The following is a 14,464-nucleotide window of genomic DNA, read 5'->3' as shown; positions in this document are numbered from 1 at the left end:
CTTTGGGAAGCTGTTTTAAAGGACAATTCAGGACTAAACCTTTTCTTGCCTGCTGAAAAGAAACCCAAAAAGAGCTGCAGACATGGGTGGTTCAACCTGCTTCACCTTACCAAGACTGAATAGATATAAGGCGTGCAGAGTCCATCAATATTTACCATTCTAAATTACCCTTCTAAGTGGTAATAAGCAGAGGCTCCTATGTTCCATGTGCAACTACTGCTATGGACAGAACATCAGGCATTTTTCCCCAAATTACTACTGTACAACTTGTTTCAGACTAAGCGTTTATTAAAATTAAAAATCACCATACAATAGAAACAATATTTACATATTTATCTGATAGTCTGCTTAACCAGCATAGTTTGACTGAAGGAAGCTGATGGAAAACAAAAGCAATGATTGTTTATGCTGCTGAACTTTAGCTGCAGGCACACCGAAGCTTTATCGAAAGGGTTGTAAGCTTCTGCAAAGTACCACTTGCCTAAATAATTGGGGTGAGAGGTGGCAAAGATGTGCTGGGTTTCAGTCATAGGAACAGTGTCACCAAGAGAAAAAGCCCACTTATACTGTAATTGCACTAGCTCAGCTGTTTTGATAACTCATTCGGATAGAACAATTTGATCTAGAGAGCTTAGCAAACTGCATTTCATTTTTATGAATTATAGATTTAGATACTGAGCAATGACGTTATAGTGTTACTGCCACGTAACTGAATAGCCTGTTGCATATCTCCACAAATGGATTTCGACTGTGCTAGAGCTAGTTTTCGCTTTAAAACCGCTTTTAGGTTAGTCGATTAAAGCAGCAAAAATATAAGGAATACTCGAATGATCACAGACCATTAGAAATTACGATTAAAATATTTTCACGGGTAACATTCTCAGTGACTGCAATAAAAGTATTACCTTCCTTCAAATTCCTGTGCTTTCCCATTGATGATGACTTTGGCCTTGTGGGAAACCGAAGGTCGAACACAGAGCTGGGTATGCTGCTGCTTCTCCTGTCATGTACGCGCTTCTGCATCTGAGAGGGCTGTTGCATTGCTTTGAAAATTATTTTAAACTTAATACGAGTAACAGAGCAGTAAAACAGAATCATCTTCAATGTAAAGAATTACATACATAACCCTTCCTTAAAGGAAATCATTACATTTAGAAAGTCTTACAAGAGGTGCCAGTACTCCAACTGCGACTGCGAAATAACAAGGATACAAAACTAATTTTCACACTACGCTGCATTTCAAAAAAGGTGATTTAAGAGCAACACCATGTCTTAAATCTGTAAGGTCTCCTTCATGACTTTTTCTTTTGAAGACAGCTGTTCATGCATCCCTTTTATAAAGGCCTCCTTGTAACGTATTCCGTGACTGATCCTGAGAAGGATTTGTCAGACTGTACAGGTGCATGGTTGCTTTCATTTTGCCTCCCTTCCCACCCCAAAAAGCTGGCTTGGTTTGGTATGTTTCTGCAGCTGCAAAACACAGAGCATGTAAAGAGAACTTCAACCTCTAGAGGAATTGTTTTAACCAAAGAAAAGCGTGATTATTTCGCTGCAGAATTAGTCTTTCCGTCAGCATTTCAGCTTCCACACTTGGTTAAGACATCCAAGCTCACGGAGTAATTGGTTACAGCAGTCTGTCCGGGTAACAGTCTGTGACAATGCTCCATGTCAACAGGAAAAGTGTTCTTTGTTCTATGGCTGCTGTTGATACTGCCCTTCTGTTGCTGTGTAGAAGTCATCGAGCACACTCTGTAGATAATCAAACGTCGGTCTCTCTTCTGCCTTGTCTTTCCAGCATGTTTTCATGATATCGTAAAGCTCAGCTGGACAGGTTTCCATACGTGGCATCCGGTACCCACGCTGGAGAGCAACCATCACATCTGAATTGCTCATACCTTTAATAATAAGAAGAAGAATAATAAAAGGTTTTGATGAATTGATCTCTTAAGTCCTTAAGAAACTATTTGACTTGATTTCTTGTTCATTTACTTCACGCTAAAGATCTTCACACATCTAACCCAATAATAGAGGGCTACTACTACTTATTAAAGGCGGCTACTAATAAGGGCTCAGTAAACAAGGACTAGGTGCACATGGACACAGCGGGATTTGCTCTGAAAATCCTGGGAGGAGATTTCTGTTTCAAGTATAGCACTGTCTTTAGTGCCAAGTCTAAAACGCCTGGAAGAGTTCATACTGCTTGTCTCCAGAATCAGCTCCATTCTGTTCCCCAGATCCCTCCTGTTTTTCCTGCTTTCAGAGGTGGTGAGATCCACAGCCAAAATCCCACCCTGGCCAACTGTGTCATTCTTCCCTCTTTGTCTCTAGCTGCAGAGCTTCAAACCTGCTTGTTCCATAGCAGCATGCCTGTTCAACCACACTGCCGATGCCCCACTTTCATGCACCCTTCAGTGTAGTTACACACACAGATTTTTCTCGTATATTAACTATTGCAAATTTGCTGCTGATTGCAAGATAGTGGACGTCACCGATACCGTTACATGTAACAGGCAATTTCCTCTCCCTCTTGCTCATACTATTCCTGTTGTGCAAAAACATATCATCTGTGATGAGCTTTGCTTTGTTTCCCCGTTGTTGTTCTCTTTCTGAGGAAAAGAACAGTAACAACCAGCAGTGCATCCCGAGCCTCACATGCCTCTCTCGTGGACCAGCCCCAGACTGCATCCTCCTCTTTTTTTTTAATCTTGTTCTTTTCCTCCTTTATATCCTTGAGAGATGGGCTCACAGAACGATTGCAACACCTGCTCTCAGAAGGCAGGCCTGCACATGAGGTCAGCTATGCCAGGGCCGACAAGAAAACCACTTCCTACCCCGAAGCCTGCCTTTCAGCTCGCCCCTTCCTGCCAGCTTTACCTTCTCCCAAGCCAGACTCTAAGCTTTTCGTACTTCAGTGAACGCTCTTTCTTCCAGGGACAGGGCGTGCAGGAAGCACCTGTGTTCCAGCCTGGACATTTGCCATCAGTGAGGACTTTACCTCTACCCAGAAGGGTATCCCGACCCCACAGCTGCTGGCTGCTCCTCAGACCAAGTTCCCCACATGGTGCAGCTCTGCCTAAGACTAACATGTGGTGTGGTTTTTTTTAACCTCCAGTTAGGTGAGTGTGTGCCAGGCACTGCTCCGATTGATGCCAAGGCTTGCAGCGGAGGTGCAGGTGTGCTGCTCCCCTGGGTACGCGGCGACCGTGCAGCTCCACCGCTGCAGAGCACTGCACGCGTTGCCTGAGCACCGAGGCTATGATTTAAGCCACTTGGTGGGTAAGGACACGTTTGAATCACAACCAAATGACAAATTAATTCAGTATAACTACTTTGATTATTCAAGATGACTTGAATTAAGGGGATTTTTCTTATATACAAGGAAGTTCTGCCATTCACAATATACACACCATGAGACCAAGCCAATTTTTGCTCAATTAGAAGAGCAGATACCACTATAACAGAACACAGTGGATCCTCTTTCCCTTCATTTCAAAGGGAGAGGTTAATTCTAAGATCTGTGAAGGGTAGGATCAATTCCCCAAAATAATTTGACATTAACTATAGGACACTGCTCCAAATTCTTCCAAAGGTTGGAGTTCCTTCAGTTCAAGCGTTTTGGCTTTAACCTCTAGAAATACCATCAGCCATGAAATCTGGGTCTGAATCAGAGCGGTTACTTTGGGCACATCTTTTGTATTTTCAAAGTTTTGCTTTGGAAGGAGGAGTGAAGTTTTCCTAACACTGCACGTGTTATAGCAAAAGAGTATTTTGAAGGTAGCAGTGGAATAGGATGTTTTCACAGAATAAGGAATTACTGCTATATAAAGATAAAGTAAAGCCAAAATAAATATAGAAAGAAAGCCGATGAAGTATTTTTACAGGGAACAATGATCTGACTGCTTGGGTTTAAGTACTTTATAGGCTTGTGCTTAGATCTAGTGTCTTTAGGATTATTGATACATTCTGAATGTTGAGTACTGTGTTTCAGCTAACTTGCAGAAAAAAAAAGTTAAATAATCATTTAAGTTCATAAGGCCAAAATGAAGAGCCTTTTATCAGTATTGCATACTAAGTACAGCATCATGAACATACTTACATATTTTTTAAAAACAGAGAGGTTTACCTGTCTACCCCACATTTGATGTAGTACTCTCAGAGTAGCTACTTGTTTAGCTTCTCCAAGTTATTTTTTTTTCTTTCAGCTAGAGAGATACCTGTTTCATCAAAACTATGTCCTAGTCAGTAAAAGACATCCTGCATGCATATTTGTTACACCTTATATGCTAGCAAAGGACTAACTCTAAAGGTTTGGTACGTGTGTGTTAATTTACGCCGTGGTACCTATTAAGGTTCACAGATAAAAGATTTCTTTATGTTACAGCCCGGGAAATGATGTAAGAACAGCAATGTGAAGGAAGAATCCCAGTGTACAGAAAGTGGCACATCTTGTGAAGAACAGCTGACATAACTGGAATGCAAACATGGCTCGTTCCAATAAATTACATATTGTGTAATCACCTGGAAATTAGCTTTTTACAACCAACTTGACCTACTTGCCTACAGAATCAGACACTTGTTTCATATTTCAGAGGTAGTTCCTGAAACTATAGTCCCACTAATTGCTTTGAATTTCTCAGGAAGAGAAACAGCTGTTGGAATTTAGGAACAAAGATCACAGAAGTTCCAAGTTTCTTGGCTGGAAATGCTTCCTACCAAGCTGCCTGCCTAGATTTTTGTTCCTAGCATTAACTACTTGTCAGCTATAACTCAAACCATTTTGTATGCAGCTTTATGCTGAAAATTGTCTAGTTGCTGAAGCTGGTTAATACCTGAAAATAATATTTTGAAGTGTTCCCATTAGAACTGAAAAATCAATTTACTGTTTCTACTCCAGCAGCTGCTGCTCACAACCTATCACTGGGCTATTCTTGCCACGCTAGGGTAATTTGCCTAAACCTGTCACATTTCTTCATGTGAAGTAAATTGGTCATCCACTTATTTTGCTGTCTTGCTGGTTCTTCAGTATCAGCTTTCTGCCTATTAGGCTACTTCAGTTTATACTTTTATTTAAAATAGACATTTATCCCTCTTGCAGTTGAATGCAAGCAATGCCTGCAAACTATTACAAGCAGTATGCAGTCAAGAGGCTTCCCCTTCTAATCGCTGGCTGACAAATTAATTCGCAGTGTATGGCTTATTTATGATACTCATAAAAAATGCTTCCATATTTGAAAAAAAAATATATTGCCCAGGCTTCCCCTAGAAGACACATTTTCCCACAGTAGTACAGTGTCTGCTGCACCGATTGATTTTGTTCTTAAAATAAAAATATGATGTGTTTTACGGAGGTAGAGAGACAGCAGACTTAGCTGCAGAATTAAGTATTGGTTGGGGTTTTGTATTTTTGTAGTGCTGGTTTCTGGGTGAGCTTGTAGGTTTGCTCGGGGAACGACAATTTTCAAGGCATCCAGAAATAACCTTGTGAGGCCATCTCAGCATGGGCTAGTGTCTGGATGCACAGGCATGTGCTAATGGGAAATAAAGTCTTGCAACTGTGGGAAGAGCCATGAATTACCCTGCTGCTGACAGCTTCCATCTGATCTTTCCTTGGGGACATGAACAGCTCTTTTAGAATAAGACTGGGAGGACCAGCTACTCAGTCACATATTTTATAGCCCTTACCTAAAAAATGACCCTGAGCGTATGTTTAAACATTTAGCTATGCAAGCAGCTCTATCACCTCTTGAAGTTTAAGGGGGCTGCTCTTGAGCTCAAGTGCTTCCCTGGACTGGAGCCTTGAGGAGAGATAACAACGTCTGCTTTGGCTCTGCCTCCTGCGCAGAAAGGTGATATGGTCTTCCCTCACATAACATCAAGTTGGCTGCCATCAACCTTCCTCCGGCTGCTTGAGCCGCATGGGAAGTCTGGTCTCCCTGTGCCCACAGGTGTTAAGCATACTGTCACGGCAGGTTTTGGGACTCAGGTCACCCATTTCTGTCACTTTGACACCCCTGGTGTTTCAGGATGCAGAGTTCCAGCTGCTTGTGAAGTGGTGGTGAAAACGGTTTCACCGTTTAAACGGCAAGAGCTGCTGCACTGGAAGTGCTGGAAAAGCATTGCCTGAATATATAATATCTGCTCTCCCTTTCCTGCCTGTAAACTGCCGGATCCGAAGGCTTTATCTCAGGAGCAACTCCATCTGTTAAATGGAGGTGAGCAGGCCAGGTGAATACGGCTGCACTTTCTCCATTTGCCCACAAGATTAGAGAATTTAGGTTAATTTTCCATAACCTCAGCAAGCTTATGTGAATGCACTCTGCTGCCCTGAGTTAATCAGCTATGCCCGAGATGTGACAGTTTTATACGCACAAATATCCTTTATGCAAGCTATTTCTATGCACTGGAAACATTAATACGTATTTTGTCTAACAGAAAGAAAAAGGAAACATGAAGCACATCACCATTTCATGGCTACCTAGTGCAGCCATTATTGAGGTACTCCCCTGTGGTCTTGTATCTGAACCATGGGAACAAAGAGAAACTATTCCAAGTGGTACAGCAGCACTGCTTTAGGCTCTGTTTCTTGTTTGTTTAGATTAGCTCATGATGACAAAGTATTAGTGCCTATTTGCTTGTGAAAACACACTTCTTCAGTACTTTCACATATTATGACATTAAAAAAAAAGCCAGTAGCTTACACGATACCATTAAAACTTGTACTGTGTCCTCCCCGTGACAGTGCTTTAGCCTGTGAAGTTGGGATCTTTGACAATTACAGCAATTCTGCTGTAAATTCTTTTAAATATATAAAAATGACTCCTCATTCAAGGTGCTATTAGTCCATTTACTAAAATTTATCCCCAAGAGGCACATGGCTTACATATACGCTGATGATAGTTTTTCAGAACACTAACATTACCCGCAAGACATTTCTCAAATCACTGGTGTTGCTACTGTCAGATGCCAGCTCTTTCCCTGAGTATTTTCTTTGCCTTTTGACACTAAAGCATAAATACAGAGCAATGGTATAATCACACGTCCATACCTGGATAAGGAATCTTTCCATATGTGACGATTTCATACAGGAGAATCCCAAATGACCACACATCAGACTTAATAGTGAAAGATCCATAGTTAATTGCCTCCGGTGCTGTCCATTTAATAGGGAATTTTGCACCTGAAAAACAAGACAGTTTCAATCAGTCAAAGGCAAATTTAAACACTCTATATCAAGTCACTGGAAGGATTTAAGAGAGTTGTCTATGGCACCCCTAGATCAGCAAAGCTACCAGCAGCTCCTTCTACCCAGGAGTTACCAACACAGATGGGCTGGAAGACACATGTTGCCATGCTGCATGTCCTGCATTAAAGGTGCAAATAAAATGATGAACGTTACATAGCGCCTTTCGCCTCTTGGGTATTGTGAATTTTTGCTAAAATGGCAGTAAACATTTTACCTTCTGCCAGTGACCAGGGAAAAATCCTACAAGTCCCGTTTGTTGGGGATTAACCTGGCAGGAGCTCAGCACCACGCAGCCGTTCCCTCCAGTGGGATGGGGGAGAGAATCGGGGAAAAATAAAAAATAAATTCCCAGCCAGACCATAAGCAGCAGCACCCACACACATACCCCAGCCAACTCCCACTTTTTTTATCGTTCCTCATGATACCCTATGGTATGGGACATCCCTCTGGCCAGCCTGGGCCAGCTGTCCTGGCTGTGTCTCCTCCCAGCTCCTGGTGCACCTGGCAGGGCAGCAGGAGAATCTGGAAAGGCCTTGGCTCTGTGAGCACTGCTCTGCCACAGCTAAAAACACTGGTAATATTATCAACACTATTCTCATCCCAAATCCGAAACACAGCACCACACCAGCTACCAGGAAGAAAATTAGCTCTATTCCAGCTGAAACCAGGAAACCATCAGCTGGAATTTCACAAGACTTAACTAACTTCTACCATTTTAAAGAAAGTCCATCTTACTTCAACATGCACTTTAACATATGCCACACTCAGTTATTTCTGAACAGCCATAGATGCAAAAGGAGTTGCAAGTCATATCTTAATATATGTCTTTCGTGTCTAAATAACTGATTCCGAAAAATCCCATATAAATGCAAACTACATCTAGTTAGAAATGAAACCCTTAAGCAGCCATCATTAGGGAATATTACTTTAGCTCTTCAGACAAAGAGGAGTAATGCGAACAGATCCTATTTATGCCCTTTCTACCCTGCTCTGTCATTCTGGCACAAAATACCAGGTCAGCTAGGAAACTACTGAATGCCAGGAAACCAGTCAAAGAAACCCAGCATAAGGAATTTATAACATGAAAGGATCATTTAATCAATATACAGTGTCCAGAGCTAGCTAAAAAAACACAGGTATGGGTTCTGTACCTCCGAAAGCTGCTTAATCATGTCCTTCCCTCTGAACTCCTATTGAATTAGTCACTGGTTACCTAGTGACTTCTGAGTAGCCCTTTAATCTCAACTGTAACACATTGTTCTCTTTCTTCCGTGTACCTTGGTTCTTCCATTCTCATCCTACATTACCACAGTTTCCACCCAGCCAGTGTGAAAACATGAGGTAGTGTCCTTAAAATGAGAGCAGGACAGCCAGCCAACAGGCACGCTCAGAAAAGCTTTAGGGTATTTACCCTAATGCAATCTGTGCATGGGAACATTAAAAAAACAAAACAAAAACAAACAAACAAACAAACAAAAAACCCTTTTCACTACAGCTAATTGACTACGCCCTTCTTAAAACAATCCGTGACAATATTAGCAAAACACATATGGCAAACCACAGACAAATCTATGATAGTATGCTTTCCTCTCTCACCAGTCCTGCCCCTGCTGCAGTGTTACCTCCCAGCCATGTGCTGAACAGGGAAATGGAGGTAGCCTTTGAGCATCCCTAACTCACAGGAGCAATGCTGCTGAACACACAAATCAATGCTGCAGCTCCTAAAGCAGCTCTAAAAGATAACCAATTTTGCAAAAGGTTCTCCCAACAACAACTACCAGGGCTGCTTCCTTTCTGTAAGGGAAGGGAGGTGCACGTGGCACTTAGGATGTGAAGAAAAAATAAGTTTCATAATTTCTCAGCATTTAATTCAATGGGATGAAAGCTGAGGGTCTTTTTAAAAGTTGTTGGCACTAGAACACTGTCTCTAGGAAGTTTTATGGCATTTTCTATCCTTGGTGACCATATTATTTTTAGATACAGCCTCAGTTCCTCCCAGAGACTGAAGTTTTAAAGACAAAACAAAACAAAACAACAAAAGAACATACCTTCTCTTGCTGTATATTCATTGTCTTCAATAACTCTAGCTAGTCCAAAATCAGCAATTTTGCACATCAGTAAGTCCGAAACCAGAACATTAGCTGCTCTCAAGTCTCGATGGATGTAATTTTTCCTTTCTATGTACGCCATCCCTTCTGCAATCTGTAACAAAATAAACAACTATTTTGGTATTTCAGCACAATACAATGCCATCGGCAGGCCAGGCCTCTCTGTTCTTTCAATGTACCAGCAAAGGCACGTTCACTTATTCATCACCAGTAACTTTGGAGCATTTTGTACATGGAAACTAGGAGAGGTTGACTGCCATGCAAAACTTACGTGTAGATCCAGCCCTGCAAAACGATACTTACAGTGGCAGCTTCAAAAGAATAGTTTGGTTGAATAAAAGCCGGTAGGATAAGATACTCAAATCAAAAATTTAAATGAAATGTTCATAAGATTTCTACTACAATATTTTCTTTCCTAATTTACTAACCAGTTTATTTTTAAAATAATAAGAAAATGGAAGAAATTGGTAAGTTAAATGAGAGACGTGATCTTTCAAGTATCATCAAGAAACAATGCAGAAAGTTTTTTAAAAGAAAATGAAGCAAAACAAAAGCAAACAAGCAAGCAAACAAAAAACCCACCAGCTTTCTAATTATCTGGTATAAGCCTGTGTAATTACTAAGACAGGTCAAATAACTTTATGTATGTTTTCACCTCCGACAACATCTACCTGCTCATACATGAGGAGCATTTGGCAACAGCAAGTACTCAGATACTATCACAAGTAAATTTAACTTGCATTTCAGCAACCAAAATTAATTTCCAAATCAAATTAAAGGTGATTAATGCATTTGTCCAGACTGCCCTATTTCCCCCACCCCAAAGAAAAACACACTTTTCAAAAAAAAAAAGGGGGAAGAAAAAAGAAATAGCAAATAGTTTCTCAATTCAGAGCAGTAAAACTTTTGTGTCATTAGTATGCTGTCCAAAAGTTTAATAGGAGCTAGGAAAAAAATAACAGCAGACTAGCGCTTGGGAGCTGTCAGTATTTCTTTTCCTTGTGAGACTGCTGGTGCCACTCCCAGGCAAGGCCCACAGGCTATCTGTGCCACAGATACTACTCCAGAATTTCTGTAGGTGACATGTCTTTGCCATCCACATCGTCTGGGGAGCACAAGCTCCCAGATTTGTTAATGAAGCAGCAGTGAAACATAAGGGCCCTTTTCGCCCCAGTCCCTACCACACTCGTGCACGAGCTCTTTCCCCTCTGTCTCAGGAGAAGACGAGCACACGGACACCTTGCCAGTGCCAGAGCTGCACATTTCAGCTGTGCAGTAGAGCAGGCAGGAGCACCTGGCAAAATTTTAAGAAAACATTCACATCACTTCTGCTTATCCGTTTTTAAAAAGTCCCCGAGGGATACACCACACGCACGCAGTACTACCACTTACAGCAGTGAAACCCCGTTACCTTCGTTCCTCTTTTGTTGTTCAGGCAATGGAACACGCAGTCACTTTCCCTCCCACCTCTTGCCACTAAAAAACTTTTCTTACAAACCAATATATTGCCACTTCTTCAGAGCGGTCTTAAATTTCACTTACACAAGACAAGGGTGTTCTTACTCTAAACCAGACAGAAAATCTGTGATGATGAAGAAAGTGAAGAACATCTGCATTTCAAATTTTCTAGGAATAAGTATTTTATAATGAAGGAAGCAGCTACTAGTGAATAGTTGCCACAGAGAGTCTTACTAGAGACTTAAAGACTGCTCACAAAATAGAAGGGTAGCATTTAATTCTCTCCTCCACATGTGATGATTTGGGTTTGGGGAAGAAGGAGAACCGAAAGCGAAAGTTTTGCTCTAAGATCAATGCTGAAATGGGACCGGCCAGCTTGGCAGATGCGACTGAAACGCGGACAGGTGCACTAATGCCACTGTGAAAACACAGCAACAATCAAGAAGGAATCAACTTTCCTCTTACTTCCCTGCACAGATCCAACATTTAGTCTAACTGCTGGCTGGTCAATGATGAACCACTTCATGGAAGAGAAGTTTGCGGCCGTGATTTTCAGTTTCCAAGCCCAGCCAAGCAAAGCCATTGGAAAGACCTTTTTATTTCCTCTTATTCTTGCCAAATCCACTGAACTTATCATCTGTTAGTCACAAACTAAGAATGTGACAGCAAACAATTCACTATGTTTTCAGCAAATACAAATTACACGTCCATGAAATTCCAGGGCAATGGTTTTGACTGTATTGAATCAGAGAAATTCAAAGAAGCTGTGTATGTACAAACGTTTGGGCATGCAAAAAATTCCCAAAAATGAGTGGGCAAGGAATTCCGATTAACAGGAGGGGAAAGGCAGAAAATCAAGAACTGAATTCAAACATTTCAAACATCCAGTTCATGTTAAGCCCTTGTAATCGACAAACAAACAAAAAAAAAAGAAAAAAAAAAAAAACACACACAAAAACCCACAACAAAACAACCCACACAAAAGGATTTTTTGATGAAGGAAATGTGTGCCAGAGCCCATGCGATAGCTCTTTCTGATAATTGTTGGGTTTTCATTGCCAAATGGTATGTTAGATGTAGAGAAATCCACGGGAACAAAAGAAAAAGAAAGCGCTCTTTCCCTCTCTTTTAATGATCATTTGTACCTGTCAAGGCTGTTCAGTGACATGCAAGTCAGAAGCAGGAAAGGAAAGCTTACTTGGGCTTGCAGGATATTTTCTGTGGCCTTTAAGAGAGGATCCTGCCTACACTGCACTACTGCTACTCAAAAAGAAACCGGTTTTCTCATAACCTGTAATCAACCACTGGCATGCTTGTAGAATTACCTAAGCTAAATTGTTTAACAATAACAATAATAAAAAGCAATCACTAAATGGTAGGAACTATGTATACAATGTAAGAATGACAAGTAACTAACTAACTCCTGGAAGGAATAAATCAGCCCGTAAAACAGCCTCCAGACTGTAAATCTTCAGCTGAAAGTCAGATGATAAATAAATGACTCGGAGCCAACGTTTTGCATACGGCTCTGTCACTGACGTGGTGATTTCAGCTAGCTCTGCTCTTTTCTCTCAGTTTCTGTTCTTTCTGCCTGTAAAACATGGTGATTACTTAACTCTCCAGCATGCTTTTGGGTCATGTCACAAACAACAATAAAACTCTTTCAAAACATTTAAAGAAAATGGTAGGAAAAGCAGGGAGCAAACAATGATGCTAAAAGAAGCATTCCACGTGTTCTGCCCAGTCCTTCACAACTTCTGAAGGGAGAGGGGAGAACCTAACAAACCAGCATCTCAGGAGAGGAGACTCTGCTTTCTGAAAGCTACGCTTTCAGAAAATGAAAAGCACTTGGTCACAACTCACAGGCTGCATTGGTGAAATGCCACAGCTGAAGCTAAACAGCACGTACAGGGATGTTCTCTTTTTTTTTTTTTCCCCTTCCCAAAGTGTGAAGGTCTGCCATTTTATTTTATTTTATTTTATTTTTTCTACAAAACTGGAGAACTTCTGGATTCCTTAACAGCTCAGCTTTTCAATTGAAAGACATGTTTCATTTCAACTTTCATTCCAAGGCCTGTGATTCATTTTTGCAAGAGTTATTTCAAACGAGACATGTTTTACATATTGTTTGCAGTGCTGTTTGTTAATGCAGAGAGCGGGTTACAGTAACATCTGTAACAAATTCCACTTGTGCATTTGTAAGCTATGTGTAAAAATGTGGAATACTAAAAAGGCCAGATGGGCTTGTTCTGGGTTAACCTGATAGGATGTTTTTATATCATGCTGAGAATATATGATATCATGTTGAGAACGAAAACTGGGTGATGGGGATCATGAAACAGATGGGAATGAAAATGAAACATAATGAAAGAATGTCAATATGAAGACTTCTGTTTTTCCTAGGAAAGCAAATCTTAAACAACTTGGAGAGTTGGCAGGTGCAACCTTATGGGAAAATAGTCTCAGGAACAACCGTGCCAGCAAGGAAACAACAATTACAAGTGCAAGGGCAAACCACACATTGTAAAGGAAGTGCTCAACAAGAAAAGGTTGGCCAAATCTTACATGGTCTGAAAGCCCTGAAAATGATACAGTCAAATTATAAATTGTAAAAGAATACCGAAATATGACAAAAATCAGAAGAACTCACCCACAAAACATTCTGCAAATAGAAAGCATAAGCCGGGAAACATTCTAGAGGTGCATTTGTAACAAGATGAGCAACAAAAATATTTACATTAAACAGATGGGGAAGGCTACATGCAAATGACACAGAGAAGTTTTTAAATGCCTGCTTTTGCTTCAGTCTTCACTAAAAGCATCAAGGATGCACGCATGGCTGACATGAATAACAAAGGGGTAAGAACTCAGGGTGTAAAAAGGAAAGAACAGTTTAGAAGGATATGGGTGTTTATGAGACACCTGAACACTGTCAGTAAATCCAAAGTCACAGAGCCTCTATTCACCTGCAAAACAGGGAAGTAAAATACGGACAAAGAATAAATAAATTAAAGTGATGAATCAGTATTCAAGGTTGCATCTAGTTTGTATTTGGTTACAAATTTAATCAATTCTGTGGGGAAAAAGAAAAAGAAGGAAAAAAAAAGAAAAGAAAAAGACATGACCTATGATGTTATGATGTCCAAAAGACTGAGAAACACTAGGCTAAATCATCCCCAATCCTCTCCAGCCCTATTTCATCTATAATTTTTAAACCAAAATCATCTAGAAACGGTTTCTTTGGGTATGGTTTAGGTACTTTTAAAAGGCTTTCCTTTGCATTGACAGATTGGGCTTTTTTGCCCGTTCAGGATCCGTGCATGTGAAAGCTACAGGTGAAAATGCACCCAGTAGAAGCCAGGGATTTGTGAATAAAGGCGGCTTCAATGATCCCTCTGAATTGCTGCTGCCTGCTACACAAGTGATTCTCACTCCCCAGGGTGCTCTACAACTGAGGCTGCATCTGAGGGCTCAGCAGTGTGCAGGACATCCTGGCCACATCCCTTTTCCTTTGCTGGGCTGGGCGGGGGGTGGCCGCAGAGCTGCTCTCACTGCAAACCAGCCCAGGCCCATGGCTCTGTGGGAAGCTCCTGCTAAAGCAGGTGAAGCAGCCTATGTAAGTCAGAGTACACAGGAAATCAGTGAAAAGCAGCTA

The 14,464-nt window shown here is 41.0% G+C and overlaps 1 protein-coding gene across 6 annotated transcripts in view; it reads right to left on the bottom strand.

Moving 5' to 3' along the window:
- Positions 1-270: 270 nt before the first annotated feature.
- LYN (LYN proto-oncogene, Src family tyrosine kinase) overlaps positions 271-14,464 on the bottom strand; it is a 52,377-nt gene continuing 38,183 nt past the window's right edge. For all 6 annotated transcript variants that reach the window (XM_040545570.1, XM_040545572.1, XM_040545568.1 and 3 more), the window contains exons 11-13: positions 9,292-9,445; positions 7,046-7,177; positions 271-1,895 (exon numbers count right to left, since the gene is read on the bottom strand). In XM_040545570.1, the coding sequence (XP_040401504.1) occupies positions 1,693-1,895; positions 7,046-7,177; positions 9,292-9,445 (489 nt within the window). In that variant the 3' untranslated portion in view covers positions 271-1,692. The remainder of the gene's footprint in view (positions 1,896-7,045; positions 7,178-9,291; positions 9,446-14,464) is intronic.

Source organism: Cygnus olor, chromosome 2, assembly GCF_009769625.2.
Source record: "Cygnus olor isolate bCygOlo1 chromosome 2, bCygOlo1.pri.v2, whole genome shotgun sequence".
Classification (NCBI taxonomy): Eukaryota; Metazoa; Chordata; class Aves; order Anseriformes; family Anatidae; genus Cygnus; species Cygnus olor.
The sequence above is the reverse complement of the archived record's forward strand: the minus strand, read 5'-3'. Positions and strand labels throughout refer to the sequence as shown.